The 17,656-nt window shown below is 41.0% G+C and overlaps 1 protein-coding gene across 3 annotated transcripts in view; it reads left to right on the top strand.

Moving 5' to 3' along the window:
• mid2 (midline 2) overlaps window positions 1-17,570 on the top strand; it is a 126,066-nt gene extending 108,496 nt beyond the window's left edge. For all 3 annotated transcript variants that reach the window (XM_068588465.1, XM_068588464.1, XM_068588467.1), the window contains 3 exons: window positions 628-789; window positions 13,092-13,299; window positions 13,634-17,570. In XM_068588465.1, the coding sequence (XP_068444566.1) occupies window positions 628-789; window positions 13,092-13,299; window positions 13,634-14,057 (794 nt within the window). In that variant the 3' untranslated portion in view covers window positions 14,058-17,570. The remainder of the gene's footprint in view (window positions 1-627; window positions 790-13,091; window positions 13,300-13,633) is intronic.
• The last annotated feature ends 86 nt before the right edge of the window (window positions 17,571-17,656 follow it).

Genomic DNA, 17,656 nt, shown 5'->3' on the forward strand with positions numbered 1-17,656 from the left:
ATAGCACTTTAAAAAAGCACGGCCTTGTCGAGAAACCCCATTGGAGACGTGCCTCTCCTCAGCCCGGAGCTGAGATTTATTTTTCCTCCTTCACTGTTGGCTGCAGCTGAGAGACTGAACACATTATGGACACATGCAGGTTACTGCAGAGCTAGCCCAACCTTTACTAACCCTCTACTGCGAGCCGCTCTGAATCAAAGCGCCCACTAACCCTGGTCATGTTTGTATAGCTCACGTTTTCATACCGTTGAACATTGAAGGTGATCGCCCTCAGGCGCTTACAAGCAGCCCTTCTGTCATGTTGTGGGGATGCCTTGTTCTTAATGGGTTATGGATTCAGCTTAGTGAGCAAGCAGCATCACCTCAGGGGAGCATGCCATGATAAAACCTGACGGAAAGTTAATGGGGGGGGGATCAGCATGTCTCCATAAATGTTGCATGGCATCTCTAACTGTATGGTTTCTGAGCCTCTTGCTGTCTGAGGCCTCACTTGATGTTTAGAGGGAAAAAAACTGCTAAGGTCAGATTTCTGGGAGGAAAATAGTTTTTTGCTCTTTTGAAAATGACTGAACAGCACTTGGTAACTCATGCTATGTGTGTCCTTGTGTTTCTCTGTGGACCTGCCAGGTTTGTACAACTCGGCAGACAGCTGGATGATCGTACCCAACATCAAGCAGAACCACTACACGGTGCACGGCTTGCAGAGTGGCACCCGTTATATTTTCTTTGTCAAGGCTATCAACCAGGCAGGAAGCCGCAACAGTGAGCCCGCCCGCCTCAAGACCAACAGTAAGTGGAGGCGCACGTGTGTTCACTTTGTTTTTGAGAATACAAAGTCTGTGTTGTGTATGCAACATAACTTACAGGCTCATCACAGCTTTCTTAAGGGCGGATGTCTTTGATTTACAAATGAGTGGAGGATAAGTAGCAGAATAAAAACTTACATTGTAAACTATGGAAAATAAAACACCAACAAAGTGTTCAACAAATCTCTGTTGTTTAAACATGTATTACATGTTCCATGAGAGCGTCCCTAAATGATTTGTCTAAGTAGATAAGTGTTACTTTATTAGAAATGTATCATATTGAAAAAAACCTTTTTAGTCATGAAAGTAGCGTCGCTGTGTGATGTGTTGAATCAGGAAGTTGAAGGTGATGGTTGAGTTCAGATGTTTGTTTTTAATGCGAGAGAAGCACATATAGCTTGACTTGAATTGAGTTCACCAACATGAATGTCATCTTAATTGCATACATGTTGTGTGTCAGGTTGTGTAAGACGTCAGAAGGAGCGAAGAGGAATCAATTTATTTAGTTTGAGCCTTTAAGCTTTCCAGAATACTATTATGAGTTTAAAAAGAAGCGGGAGGGACGTCTGTCCATAGGAGCATGCGTGTTTCAGACAATGAATATCACCTCCACTTTGTTTTATTTTTTAGAAATGATTTTAAGGAACACAAACTTACTGTGTTTGTTGAGCTTTGTCATACCCCATGCTTTAATCCCCTTGGAAAATACATTTGATCTCTTTTATGGATACTTTTGCATAATATATGTTCAATTTACAAACAAGCTAATAAAGAAAAAAGTTTAGCAGAAAAGTTTCCTCGCAGGACCGTCATTAAGGTATCGGTGGTTCGTCTTAGCACATGAGATATTTTTTCTTTTTTTAAAAAAAGGGTCAGTTAGAAGACTTTGGGTACATTCATACAAGAGCTTATTATTATTGTTACGACTTGCCGAGGGTGCACAGGCCTAACACACATGCAGAAGGAAAAGTAGCCTTTGAAAAGGTGGAAAGAAGGGAAAACAAGGCGGGTGAGGTACAGCTTGTACCAAGTTGTTAAAAAGTTTAATTCTTAAACGCACTAGACTGGCTTTTTGTGGTATGTTGCACAATACCAAGCGAAGAAGCTTACTTCTCCATTCCTGTTTGTTTTTTTGTTTTTCCATGCCTCTCTCGCTCTCTCTCTCTCTCGCTCTCTCTCGCTCTCTCTCTCTCTCTCTCTCTCTCTCTCTCTCTCTCTCTCTCTCTCTCTCTCTCTCTCTCAGTCTAAGCTGAGTTACCCAGTTCTTTTCACTTTGAAAAGATTGTGTTTAATTGGCACCTTCTCTGCATGCGTCTCTCTTTTTGTCTTGTTTTTTGTTTTATCTTCTGCAGAATCCTTTCCTGAACCTGAACAGTTTTCTTTTCAATGCTTCTCGTTCGCTACACACAGCAAATAAATATATAGAAAGAAACTGAATAAAGGTGAACAAAATGTAAGTAAAAACTAACTGAGAAAGAGTTTAAAGATGTTGAAGCTGGTTGGAGCATGTTAGGTTACAGTGAACACAACATATTCATATAACCAACAGTTCCAGTGTCAATGTGCCTTTCTAAAGCAGTGAAGGGGGACATATGGCCGTCTTTACGAAGTCTGATCACCTAAATATTCCTCGGTTGGGTCTCGGGCTCAACTGCAGCATGTAAAGGGTTAAAACTTTAGCGATACAGTTAATTTAGGATTTAAGGGTGCACAATAAAATTTTAAAATCGGTCTTAAATTACAGCAGCAGCGCAGAAAAGCTAAATGGAGCCGATATGCCAACTTCTCTGAACTGCTGTCAGGAGTCTGGCTGTGGCATTTAGGATTAACTGTAATCTGGAGACTGCTGGGTAAAATAGGTGTGTGAGGAAACTGCAGTAGTCAGGGGATGATCTCTCTCTCTCTCTCTCTCTCTCTCTCTCTCACTCTCTCTCTCTCTCTCTGTCCCTCTATCTCTGCCACTGACACACACACACACACACAACCTTTTTCTCTGACCATGCTGGTCCTCTCGCTGGCCCTCTTAAGGGGCCTGTGAGCAGAGGCAGGTTGAGAGGCGACCCATAATCTAAACCTTTCAGCTTCAGGACCAACCTTCAAACTGCTCCCTGTTGCTTAATAAGGCGGGCTATGATCGATATCTTCACAATATAATGACAATATGAAAGAGTTCCCTTGTAGTGATAAATCTACAGAGAGCTATCGCCTTAATCTGCCTGGACTACCTTCCCAAATAAATGGCATTAAAAACACAACATGAGAAATGTAGTGGCCTGTTAATATGTATTATGAGTCTGTCTGAATAAATATTTAGCTTACCCTCACCCATCAATGCCTGCCTTTATAAATCCAAATTGAATGTATTCAGGGTCATAATTCAGCAACAAACGATTTGAAATCTTTACTGGCACAGAGTCGTCTGCCACCAAAAAGAAGCCATTACTGGTACGAATGTTCTCTCTTTAAATGACTAAAAGCAGAATGTTAGTTTCAAGCTAATAGGACACATCGGCATACTTTTCATTTTGTCCCCTTTTTATGTTCATATTAGCAATTACATTTATTGTTATTGGTGATCAGGGGCCTCTAAAGAGAGTGCTGCCCCGTCTCCACCACTTCACCTGTCCTGCCCCGGCATCAAACACTGCCATCTGGCACTTTCAAGTGAACCATTTATCCATCAAATATCAGCAGGCCCCGTCATCTGAACTTCTGCCCCCCAAGTCAAAGTCTTCCAGGCGGACCCTGCCTGTGGGACACGGAGCATGTCGGTACTTGAATTCTTTTCTTATGGCATTAGCGTGGATTACTGCCTCCGCGTGATGCGGGCATGACATCTAGCTGCGGAGCGTTTAGAGGTGAAGTGCAGGGTATCTGCAGTTGGCAGTCAGCTCGCTGTCTGTGATGCTCTTACCGGGCACCATATAGACGACACTAAGTAGCAGTTTGATTTATAATGTGCTGCATTGTCACTGATGAATGGGATGATTGCGTGTAGAGGTGTTATTTTTCATTGTTAATCTCACATCTGTTATCTCTCTCTCTGTCTCTGTGAGTTCAGTTAATTAAGCTGTATTGACTATATTGGCTTTCTTTTTTTTTATTGCGTTGCCAATATATGTAAATAGATTAAAGTGAAGAATACATTTTTTTTTAAAAGTCAAGTACGGGTGATCTCTCTCACCTTTAAGTGAAAATTCTATTAAATTGTTATTTGAAGTGACTACATGTGTGTTTCCAAACAATTTAGACCATTAAATAAGTGGATACAAGATGAAATGTAAAAAAAAACAATAAAGTCTCTGAAAGACTAGTTATATAAGCAAAGCATTTTGATCAGTGGACCTGTGACACATTGTTGACAGTATACAATGTGGCAGCGTTTACAATGCTCAAAGATAATTCCCGCCTCTCTCTCCTCTTCCACTCCCACTGTCTGTCATCCTCTCCTCTGGTAGTCAGTGCTATCAGGTGGGGAAGCTTGTCCACCCACAGAAAAGTTGGGTTGAGATTTTGAGCATGTGATTGGCAACCAGCATTTCTCTCTGCTGTAATGGTTTAGACAAGCCATCAAAATATGAAAAGAAATAATTTAAAATATAATAAAAACATATTTTTCTCCAGGCTTGAGGTTTTGTGGTACGTTTGCTGCAACATGTCTGTTTATACGTCTTTGTGCTTCATTCTCTCTCTCCTCCCTCTTCTTCTCAGAATAATTAGTATTCAGTTTAAAGTGCCTCTCTCATCTGATCTGCTGAAGTTGTGCAGTGTTTTTTTGATTAAAAGGGGTCACAACAAAATGTATAACACATATCTCACTCTGACAGGCTTATTGGGTTTCTCTCCAGACTCTGCTGATGTACGAGCTCTAGTAGCAAGTGTTTGAGCTGAGAACCACAAATTATTTTCCTTGCACTTGAAGTCCCTCTTTCTATCTGTGGCTATATTGGAGGGTTTAGCTGTCACATTTTTTAAGAGGAAAAAATGAGGCTCTGGAGGCTTTTAGCATAAGCTCATCATATATTTCAGGCAGGGGCTTGCAAAGCAAAGAAGGCAGTGACAAGTCACGCAGATACTGGAAAGTTGTGCGTCACAGCCCTGTCTATTAGAAAGAGTAACTCCTAAGTACACCCGTAAACGCTGCACTGTGTGTATAAAACAAATTTGAGAAACTAACTCTGTCGATATGGCAAGCACTTTGTATTTAAACTGTATGGTGTAAATTATAGCATGGAGTATACATGTGATCAGTTTTCTTTGTAATATAAATGATGTATCTGGTTTAATGCTTGAGAAAATCTAATTCAAACACCTAATGGTTTGCGTCACAACACACGTGTTCTCATCTCTTTTCAACAACCACCTGATTGGTAACAACTGAAGTAAAGTTTGCGAGGACTTGTTTGATGCAGGCTTGCTTTTGTTCTCCTGAACATCGAGAGGCATTGTTAGAGTCTGTGTTCCTATGGGATGGCTTGGCCTCAAACTCTCTGCGTTTCTCCTTTATGTCCCTCTGTAACCCCTCGCTTAGCACGCTGTCCTCGGTTACCTCTGGGTTTGGCATACAAGTTCCTCTTCTGGTGCCTTTTCTTTAATGTTTATGCCATCTGTCAATTCTTCCCCGTGGTAAATCTTTTCAATTCAAGATGCCACCGACTCTCGGTCTCACGGCGAGTCGGCCAGACATGCCACACAGACATAACAAAAGTCTGGATACACGTTTGTGTGGTTTTTTTGTGTGGTTTTCTACTAGGGAGGCAACGTCTGTCTGCCTTTAAGGGCCCTACTCAGCACCACGATGACGATACCTGGAATAACTTTAGCTGGTAGCCATTTGTGCAATTGCATGAGAAAGGTCAAATGCAGCAACCTGCAATGAGTTAATTAAATGTTACAACAGCAGAAACAAAAAGTTGGCCCTGAAGACCTGAACATTGCTTTAAAAAATGGTCTGCTCATCAAATGGTGTCCAAACATAGTGCAGTCTATTTAAGAAATCTGGAAAACATAAAGGTATATGATGAAGGTAAAATGTGTCATGATACCCAGGAACATTACAGTGGAAGTGCTTATTTTAGGAGAAGGTTTTACAAGGCCTTGTGTGGCTTTAGAGTGATACACACAGTCAAATCAAAGATAACGTCTCTGGCCCTGCTTTGTATTTCACTCCCCACCGTGAGTCCCACAACGTTGTCCGGCTGCCATGCTAAAACAGTGGAGTATTCTATTAATGGCTTCTCACCTCCGCTGCAGTCCTGTCTCGTGCAATTCAGTTGGCTTGATGGAAACAACATTTAAAATCATGTTGTGAAGTCTTAAAGCTTTCAAAGGCTTTTTAGGTCACTCCAATGTCACTCCAATGAAACCACTCATTGAACCCCGAGTGGCTCGCTGCAGACTACACTGGAGAAGTATCACTGTGCTGTTAGGTTCTCACAGCTAACATGTGAAGTAACGCATAGCTTCCTGAAACCCGAATGAATAAAGTATGATGGAGAGGAAAGAAGTAAAGGTGAAAGTGTGCGTGCATGCATGTGTGTGTGACCTTCTATTGCTATGATCATACTTGTGCATTTACCTCAGAGCGAACCCTGACCAGGTTTCTCCACAACTGCCCTCTAAAGTGAAGGGAGGAACCGACGAAGAGAAAGAGGGATATGAAAGTGGATGGAAAGTGACAGATTGAGAGTGAGAGAAAGAGAGTGTTGAACGAATAGAAGACACAAAATAGCTCTTTGCAGGGATGAGTGTCTGCAGACACGAGTGCCCTCAATCCACTGCTTTTTCCCCATTAATACAGTCCATGCCCGAGCGGTACACAGCACGGTTGTACTCTGCTGGTCCGGTTACATTGTCTGAATCTGAAATCAACAATCAAACAGTAATATTGTTATTAAAATACAAAATATAATTACTTTTTTCTGTTCATAAGGCTCAGGTTTTGCACAGATTTCTCTCTCACTGACTGATGTTTGTAGGAAAAACAAAAATAATGAAGCCTATCTAATTAATTTAATATTTTCACATTAAAAAGTCAAAGCTGCGTCTTCTGGTTGACAACATTGTCATAATGATATTTGTGTTTAAAGCACCGTATTCTTCGCCATTCATAAGCATAAAATTGAATTAAGGTTGCATCCGAGTTCGGTCACGACTTATTAGAGTTGCGGCTGACTGAACAAGAGCCTGCACATTAATAAAGAAGGCTTTTATTAGACCGTGCCTTGTTTGTGCTCTTTAATTGTCTGTCCCCAGTTTTGGATTCAGCACATTTTTAAGATATTTTGAGGTTTTTCTGGAGACTTTTGATTTGGTATATGTTGTTTACTTGTTGCATTCTCATTGTTATTTACTTTCCTGAATGGTTTTCAAAAGTAATTTTAGCATTATTATATTACCTAATTTTGTAAATGTGAATGTGCGTCTGAAAAGGGGCCAACTCTGGTGAAATCCTGTCTGCTGAGGTACGATTGTGTGCTTCCACAATGACCAGCTGCATCGCAGCCTCCTGGGAGCACTAGTCCCACAGTGTACAGCCCTCTAACATCAACATCCAACATTTTGTCATTTTGCAGTGCAAAGCTGCAGGATGGTGTAAAGTAGGAGAACCGAAAGCATACATTCTAGCTTAAATATGTCTTTATTTAGCAGCTCTATTGTTTACCAGTGAAGATTGGGCTCTATGTTGACTGAGCACATTGTTTGTGATCAAACAAAAGCAAATCTAAATGAATTACAGTGCTGACAGTCAAACACTGGACTGTTGACTTTATAATGTTCGTCATCGTGTTGTTAAACTATTTTGGGCGTCCATATTGTGTGTAAGAAGCAGGGGGCCGGCAAGCACCCCAGAGTGTGTGTGTGTGTGTGTAAGTGTGTGTGTGTGCGTGTGTGTATGTGTGTGTGTGTGTGTGTGTGTGCGTGTGTGTGTGTGTGTGTGTGCGTGCGTGTGTGTGTGTGTGTGTGTGTGTGTGTGTGCGTGCGTGTGTGTGTGTGTGTGTATTTCTCAGATCTCAGTCCCTGCATAAGCAGCTAAAATCGAGGCTGCAAATATCTCTTGTCAAAGTGCCCAAGGGGTACATGTCCCTCTTTACTTCCTGTTGAAGGACTTGCAATATTATTTACCCAGCATGCATCTCTGGTGACAGGCCTCAAGCTACCACACATCCCCTAAAATAAACACTAGGAGGTGGTGAGGAGAAGAGGAGAGTGTTTTGTGTGGAAGAAGAGAACGAGGTGAAGGGGAGGGTACAACAGGAGAGACAGGTGTCTCCATGGAATAGCCGTATTTCATGCACACTGTGTGATTACAATGTCTCTGGTTTGATTCCGGCGGGAGAGCTTTGTTGCTTGTCACTCCTGTTCCTCTCTCCCCGTTGTTCCTGTCAATCTTGTCTGTGAACTGTCAATTGAAGAGAAAACATGCTGACAAAATATCCACAAGAAAAGCAAGGGGGAAGCAAAGACAAACTAATATGTTTATGGTGAGGATTGGAAGGCTCTGCTTTAAAGTATATTTAACATAACAAAGGGAAGAGCAGCCCCTTTTTCTCCAACTCCATCAGGAAGCAGTAGGAACTCGAGTAAAGCTGGACATCATCTCCCTCGCACTGCTTAAAAGATATTTAAAAAATCCCATGAAAAGACATAGACAACATTGAACTTACCTTCCCGTCCTTACTGCTTACCGCACCATGGACCTCCATTGTTGTCTGCAGCTGAAAATAGTCCTAACAAATATACAGTTTACTCCTGTTAGAGTAACATACTGAAGAAAGTTTTCAAAACGACAGAAGATTTTATTTTTTTAAGTGAATCTAAAAATGTGTAACTCATTTTGACATAGATTTACTTATTTAAGAACCAATAAGCTTGATGCTGCACTCTCCCATTGTTGGCTTTGTCTTTAAGGGATTTGCTGAAAATATCCTTTAACCTGTCTGTTTAATCTGTAACTTAAAAGAACTTTTCTATGACAGCAGGGAAAAACAAGCTAATTAGAACTGATATTTTACATTAAATGGCAGTATATGACTGTGTTTTGTCATTCGGCTTTTAGGGCCTGAAAACAAAGAGTTCTGTGATGTGTTTGCGAGCTCAAAGCGTCCTTCAGCCACTGAGCAGGGTATAATGCCAGCAGGTGGAGGGGGAGATTGGGAGTGCGTTAAAATGCCAGTTGGCTAGGATATTTCTTTATTTTTGTTTGTCTCCAAGACAGAGTGGATTTGCGCTCTGAGCACACCTCACCAAGCAAACCTTTATGTTAATAATGTAATTCTTTCAAGCCTTTGTTTATGCAATACAGTTAATGCATGTGCATTGATACTGGAGTAGAGACTCAGTCATTAAGATAGGAGCTAAGAATTAAGAAATGCTTAAATTATACACACAACCAATAGTACTGACAGTGACTCTTGTTGGGAGAAAGAAATCTTTCACATGCTTTTACTCTAACGAACCATCAGAGAAACTTTCCTTCTAAAAACGGCTCCTTAATCACAATTCGAAGCAGACCCAGAAGCTTTACTGAAATCTTTTTCTAGCACTGGTCTCTGAAGACTCTCCGGAGTTCATTAAAGGGTGAAGTTGGAGAAGATCAGCGACGACTGTTTGTCTTTGCTCTTTAATACACTGACATTTTCCGTTTTTGTGGATATCGAGTAGAAAGAGACAAACAAAACTGCCCGGCAAGAAGCGAGAAAACGAGATTTGAGGCCGTGCCAGGAATACCTGCTGTGCACCTCATCTGCCTGCTGTGCTGTAGCCGTGGTACATGATTAATGCAATTTTTATGTCGCCAGTGTAAATCTGTGTTTTAGTAGACAGCACCGTTGGATTACACACCACATTACATATGGATCAGTCAATTAGTGGGACACAGCCATGCATTTTAATGACTTGAAATGATTGCAAGTTTAACAGAGATGTGTAAAGATATAAGGTTTTCTTTTTTGCTCTGGTGAGCTCTCTGTGTCGCCGATGCTGCAGTTTCTGCTGGAGGAATTGTTTCGTTACGCAGTCAATAGGATCTTATTTTTTTTGTATTTCCCTCTTTGCAGACAGCTCGATATATCCCTCAGCGAGAATGTAAGGAAGCGAAGAAAAAAAAGAAGCGTGAGTGAAATTGACTGAATTGAAATAAAGTCGATTACCCAGATGTTATCCCACTTTAAGTGTTCCAACAAAGACCCTTCGAAATGAAGCTGGAATTAAATTGCTTTTTATACATGCTCCCCCAACACTAGCCCCTTTTATTTCTCCCCTCATTTTTTACTTTATTTTTTGGCTTGTAGAAGTTCCCATTTATTACTTCCTAGTTCGTAACAATGCACAGCTTCAAAGCAATCAAACAGAGAGCACTTATTACCTCTGCAGACAGTTGGAAACATCTCTAATTGCTACTGTTTCACCGAGTGGGAGCAGACAGATCACAGACGAACAAACCTAGTTGTACTGTGCCATTATCTTGTCCTAATGTAGTGTGCGTGTGTGTGTGTGTGTGTGTGTGTGTGTGTGTGTGTGTGTGTGTGTGTGTGTGTGTGTGTGTGTGTGTGTGTGTGTGTGTGTGTGTGTGTGCGTTGTTTCTGCAGACCCCTGATTTAAAAACGATTTGAAACTTTCTTCGACATATAGGCATATATACTTTTCTTATTTTGGATTGGCTTCCTTGCTGATGTATTGCACCACACACTTGTTCTTCAGCCTTCAGGCCGTCGCTGTAGCTCTCCAGTTGAAATCAAATTTGGCATGTTCTCTGAGGGCTGCTAGCAAATACCACTATACTCACTGTGACTGCAGGTCTATTCATTTCATGGCAACTCTGCAACGTGACTGATCTTCAGTGGAGGAAGAAGTACTCAATGCAGAGTATACAGTCCTGCCTTCAGACTTATGTAAAAGTACAGAAGTATTAAAAGCAAATAGTACTGTAATGTCAAAAGTACAAGTGTAGTGCAGAAGGATTTCTTTCATGCTGTTGAATTATTGTATATATTGGAATTTTGTGTTGTTATACTTGAAGCCTTTACGTTTTAGAACGATGCGTGGCATTTTGAAAAATGATCTTGTGTTTTGTTTGTAAAATTGTAATTAGCAAAGTAATTAGTCACTATGACTGTCAGATAAACTGTAGTAGAACAAAAAGTACAATATTTCTCTCCCCTCTTCTCAAAAGTATTTAGCATACAAATGCAATACGATACAAATGCAGAGGTAAATAAAAATACTACTTACGTCAGTTCTTAAGTCAATGTACTTTCCACCACTGATGAGTTTGTGACTCATTTTGGGTGTTGATGGAATTTGCACATTTCTTAAAACAGGAAGTAAAAAATATACTAAATACAAACAATGATGGCTTGATGGTTGTGTGAATATTGCAAACAGTTCACTCTAGCAGTCTGCCGACACTGGCGATTAAAAACAAATTCAAAAAGTGCAACAGTTATTCAAGTGGTGCATCCGCCAAGGTCCGCTTTATTTTGAGTATTCTACCAGCTTCGCGTGTATATTTACATGTATTCCTACATACAAAGAATTCAACATTTAAACCCAAGCTTATAACGCATGACTTTTTCCATTTACAAGAATCCTGCTGGTATTGGTTCAAAACGTTTCCACTCGGCCACTTACTATACTGCATGTCTGCTTGTGTGTAGGCCGGAGTTGATGCTCTGCGTGTGTGTGTCTGCTTGTCCTCTACCGTCACGTGTGTCTCCCCTTCCCCAACCTCGGGCACAGCCTGGCTCTCAGGAGTCATCCCCTGGAAAGGCATGACAGAGCCCCAGTGTTTGGAAATGGCTGCGCTGGCAGCGATAAGCAGTTCAAAGAAGAGAGCGCATTAATGTAATTGGCTGCCAGCAGCACATTGGCCTCGTCGTCTCATATCCACACGCGGTAACACACACTCACCACGCGGATTATTGAAGAGGGAGAGAGGAGAGAGGATGAGAATGAAAGAACGGGGGAGAGAGAGATGAAGGGAAGGACAGATAGAGGGAGGGGAGGAGGAGTCGGGGTCCTCATTGTGTCGCTCATTAAGCTGTGGGAGGCTCAGGGAGGCTGAGAGATGAGATGAGAGGTGTCAGAGTTAAATGTCAGGTCTGGAAGGGACGTGGCTGACCTCCATGAAGCCTACACACACACACATACACACACACACACACATTATGGACAAAGAGAGGGGCTCCTCTGCTGAATCTTCGGCCTCCTATTATCCCCTCAACTTCTCTCCTTACTCCACTCTCTCTCTCTCTCTCTCTCTCTCTCTCTCTCTCTCTCTCTCTCTCTCTCTCTCTCTCTCTCTCTCTCTCTGTCACTCACCTACTTTTACCCTCTCAATTTCTCCCCCATTACACCCAAATTACTGGTGTCATTGCAAATTGAATTGTTGCAACTGGATAGCCGCATTTCCACTGAATAGCCTCAACAGCTACCTACTGCAGTGAAAGTGAAGGCTATTTCCTTCAGCTAATTTACAAGTCTGTGTGATGGAAGGCAAAAGGCACTGAGGAGAATGCCGGGTGGCTGCCTCCACTGTTATAAAATGTTTTCACCAAAGGCTGCAAGAGGCTTTGAAGTTTTGACTCTCGGCCTTGTATTTCAAACATTCTCCTTTTCTGTCTCTCTCTGTGAGTGTTCTGCCAGCACTTCTCACCCCACTTTCTATTTATTTTCGTCTTTTGCTGCCGCTCTCAGTTAAAATCTTTCTTTAATTTGTATTCTCACTGTCGGCTCTTTCACATTCTGATCGTGTGGTATCTGCTGTCTTTTTCCACGTAAACAATACGCAGGGATGACAAACACAAAGCATGTTTTTTAAATAAATTGAAATTGGGAAATGTTATGTTTCAGATTGTTTTTTTTACTTTGTGTTTGTAAAGAAAGAAACTCTGTTGGCTACTAAGCTTCTTTCTATATATCTGTTCAACAAGACATGATATGGCAACATAAAGCAAAAACAATTGCTGCCTTCTTCTCTACGTCGACATAAATATTATTAGAAGAAAAGCAAATTATACAAAAGACATAATATTTAGGAAATACAGGTGATTTAATTAGCTTTGCTTTTATGATTCTTAGTGATTTTTGTCTCCATATATGTTGCATCATTTAACAATTGTTATGACTTTCAGGGAGAAACTTTGTAAACTGTGATTTTTAGATGGAGGTGCAGGTTTGTTAATGATGCTTGGAAATGATGATTGTTATGTGATCATTATCATGAGCAACATTAGCTGCCAACACACATTAATAGACCATTAAAAGTTTAACATTTCTTTGCAGGTCAACCCTTTAAGTTAGATCCCAAAACGGCCCACAAGAAGCTGCGTCTATCCAACGACTGTCTGACCATGGAGAAGGACGAGAGCTCGCTGAAGAAGAGCCACACCCCCGAGCGCTTCAGCAGCACGGGCTCCTACGGGGCAGCTGGTAATGTCTTCATTGACAGCGGGTGCCACTACTGGGAGGTGCTGCTGGGAGCGTCTACTTGGTAAGAAACACGCATGCAAAAGACTGCATTATATAAGCTAGCAAGGAGGCTCGATAAACCAAAATATCTTTCTCTACGGAGTTCAAATCTAGGCTGTTATGCAAACTCACACCAAACAGACACACTTACTGCACACAGTGTATACTCTTATGCTATTTATATTCTTTTCACTAATTGGCTCTGAAGTAGACCTTTTCATGGAGGAAAGACCCAAAGGGCCCGTGTCTATCTTGTGTGTCCTCAGCATGAGGTAGCTTGACTGTGTAAGTAAAGTCATTAAGGACGACTCTGGTTTCAGATCGCTAATGCATTCCAAAATGTTCCTTCCCTGCAGGTATGCCATCGGCGTGGCTTACAAATCAGCCCCGAAAAACGAATGGAGTGGCAAGAACTCGTCCTCATGGGTGTTCTCACGCTGCAACAACAACTTTATGGTGCGCCATGACGGCAAGGAGATGCTGGTGGAGGCAAGCCTGCAGCTGAGGCGGCTCGGTGTCCTGCTGGACTACGACAACAACTCACTGACCTTCTACGATGCCATGAACTCCCAGCACATTCACACTTTTGAAGTCTCCTTCCTCCTGCCCGTTGTAGCCACTTTCATGATCTGGAACAAGTCCGTCATGATACTCTCAGGGCTGCCCGTCCCTGACTTTATCGATGGCGTGGCCGCAGATCTGCAAGAGCAGCAACAGCAGCAGATGGGCCTGTGTCGACAAGAGTCACCATACTTGACCGGGATGAAGACCTGCCACTGAAAAAGGCTCACGGACGGCCGAGCAGAGTCCATTCAGCCCCGGTGACTGAAAGGTTGATGGGAGCTGAAAGACGTTGCCAGTGGGACTGAGTTCTGGTCTATACTCTGCATTAAGAGCAGACCAGTAACTTTCTTATGAATTTAGAAAGTGTTGGAGGTATACACACTGGTCTGAAAAAATGTCAGTCCTGTTAGTTTGTAGCCATCCAATTCTTTGCAAATCCATCAGTGAATAGGAGCAAGGTCTCTTGACTACAGCTGTCAGTAGACCTCAAATTCATCTGAGGCCCTGGAGTCACTGAAGGCAGGGCTGGACATCTGGTTTTATGACCATTTAAGGTCTTCCTTTTTGATTTATCTTCCTCCTGATCTGATCCCAGGCATCAGCCATTTAGAGTTTGAAGTTACAACATATGAACTGTGATAATCACATCGCACCTGTGGTAGATTAAAACACAGCACAATGCAGAGGCAACAACAACAACAAAAACAGTGAAGAATCCTCCTTATTTAAAATGTTCCATATTTCGGTCACATTAAGTTGGCATGATATGTCAAGTGAACTAAATCTGACATAAGCTAAATTAAACTGTAAATGAATGCGCAGCTAAAGGAATAGTTTGAAATTATATAAGTACACATACTTATTTTTATTGGCGATTTTTATAAAACTGATGCCACTCTTATATCTGCATGAGGAACATGAAGCAAGAGCCAGCGGTCAAGTTAGCTTAGCATAGCATAAAGACTCCACAGTACAGTCTCTGTTTTACATTTCTCATTAGTTCTCATAACATGTCTAGCGTTGTGAGCTTTTGAAGAGTTGCAAGGAGTATTTTTGTTTTACCTTAGCTTGGACTGAGCCAGGCTTTCTGTTTTCCGACCTTTGTTATAAGCTAAGCTACCCACCTGCTGGTTGTATAACTTCATATTTAGCACAGGCATGAGAGTGGAATCATTTTTCTCATCCACCTCCCAGAAAGCAAGCATATATCCCAAAACATTTCTTCCTTTGAATATTGATGTGCCTTCTTTGACTCCACTTTATAGCGTGAACTACATGCTACCATCTTGCTAACGCAAATACATGCTAGCTGTTTTTGTTTTGCATCACATCACTCTTCATGTGTCGTAGCCTCGGTAGCTGTAAGTGGTCGTTGCTAAAGTCTTTTCCTTGATCTTCCTCCCAGATTTGATTCAGCAGTCTTTGTATTGGTGGGTTTGTAGCTTCCAAGTTTCAGGAAGTGTTAACGATGCTCCCAGATATTAAAATGATCACAGGGAGTAGATTTGCATCATGTGACTACTCAACTTGTATTATAAGAGGTTTATTGAATATTCAAGGAAAAAAAAGTGTTATTTATGACAAAAAAAGAGGGTTTACTTTTATTATGATCTCAACATATTAATGATGCACTTTTGAATTAACACTATTTCCTCTCTATGAGTAACAAAGTAGATCGAGCTGTGACAGGGACGTTATGGGGAGGGAAAGTGACAACTAGCACGACTGCTGGTGGTGTCACTCTGAAAAATCTACATCATCTTATTTTCATACTCATATTTATAAAAGAAAAAACAATTTAGCTGAATAACTGATGATGGGGACTGGATATCAACCATTATCAAGTATTGCAATAAAATACAGTTTGAACTGTTTTTTTGTTGTTGTCCAATCTGGTTTAAATTTCCACAAGAATCTGTGTATCAATTATTCTTTTCACATTCAATCGTGATCCAAGATTGGAAAATACAATTTTAGTTTCTGATTTTGGATTCGCAATTGAATATAAAAAGAACAAATGCTCCACAGATTCAGAAGCCCCTGCTGTAAAGTTAGAAAAGTGTTTTCACTGTGCTGACCAGTGACTGTCCCTCCCCACGGCTCTTTTCAATAGCATATAGCTATAGCATATAGTAACTTTATCTTGTTTAGAAAAGGGATATGATTATGATGATGTTCATGCGTTTTTATCATGATTAAATTATGATAAACTAATAGTTGTTTTTTTAAAACATCACTCTGTTTTCAACTAATCAGGGAAGGAGGGGGTTCACACTTTAACTTGCTGTATGTCACAATGTCATGGCATGATTGTGTTTTCCTCTGTGATTTGTTAACACTCACACACACGCACACACACACACACAAACACGCACCAACCTACACACATGTCATGTTTCGTTTGGGTTGGCCTCGTCGTGATAAATGCATGAAACATTGTAGGATCCCACACCGGTTCACTGGGTAATTTAAGTAGCTCTTTGAAGTTCAATCTTGTTTTTCATTAGACTGACTCACCTGCATATTTGCTTCCAGCTGACTTGTCCTCTTGTTGTCACCCATCACTGTTCAGATAGAAGCTGTAGCCGGATCCATTGTTTGCTTTTTACTAGGATTTGAAGGCCTATGGTGGGTGACAGTTTCTCACTGGTTTGATATTCAGGGAGTGGCTCCAATTCAGACAATCAAATATGTATTATAGTTTATGCAGACTTCGGAGATTGTGTAGCAGAAACAGTACAGAGGGATTGTGACAGTGACACTTGAGGTTGTGTTTAAAAAAAGAAAACGCAGATGTTTTACATACCATCTTGTTAGATTTGACAACTCAGCCATTTTCACTCTTTTTACACATCACCAGGTATATACTTAATGTTGAATGTCATGTAACATTTGTATTTACAAGCTATGATTTGCTCGACCTTAAAAAACACGCACTGATTTCCAACCATTTGCTAGTAACCATAGTTACATATTGACCAGGCAAAGATCCAGTAATGTAAAATTTTTAGCTATGGAAAGACAGTGAAATGTTACCTGACTTCCAGATATCCACCCATCTTGTCGGTCGTAGGCTCCAAACGGTCATGTGTTGATTTGTGATCCAGGCTGACAAGCTCAACTCATCTGTGCAAGGGTGCTTGGCTGGGTCACTGCATGATTACGTGACCTTGCTGCAGGTTCATAACTCTTTCCTCATCTTCACGATGGGGTTTCTTATCTTGCGTCAAGCATATTCTCTTTTTTTTAGTCTTTGCGAGAAAAAAAAAAGAAACCATGACGAGAACACTTCAGCACAAAGTGTTCGTCCCCATGCATATCAAATACTTTGCAGTGCTTTTTCTTTTCTTGTGCCACAAGTCAATACAGTAAAATATATACGGTGAATGATTTTCAATAGCTTACCCACTCCTTGTAGTGCAGTGTAAAACCATAGAGACAATGCAATAGATTCTCCGTTTTGCTTTTCTGTTTGTGTAACTTGGGAAATAATTTTTTACAACTCATGAAAAAGGCGCTCCTCTCCTTTTGGCATTTGGACCTTGATAAACAGCACAAAAAGGCAGCGTTGCATTCATGCAAAGCTTTCTAATTCCATAGATATAAGAGATGCTTTTAGCCAGAGAGGAATGTAAATCATAGGGGGAAATATATATTATATAAAGTTGTATAATATACAAGATATATATGAACCAATGTTATTTATGTGAATTTAAGTCCAATAAAAGTCTGATCCCAAATGTGTTGGAGTCATGTTTCTTTTTCTCAGCTGTGTCTAAAAGATCTTCCTTAAGACATGGATGTTTTATACTCTT

The sequence above is a fragment of the Clinocottus analis genome, unplaced genomic scaffold, assembly GCF_023055335.1.
Source record: "Clinocottus analis isolate CAN_PGR_092001 unplaced genomic scaffold, fCliAna1.0.p SCAF_10, whole genome shotgun sequence".
Lineage (NCBI taxonomy): Eukaryota > Metazoa > Chordata > Actinopteri > Perciformes > Cottidae > Clinocottus > Clinocottus analis.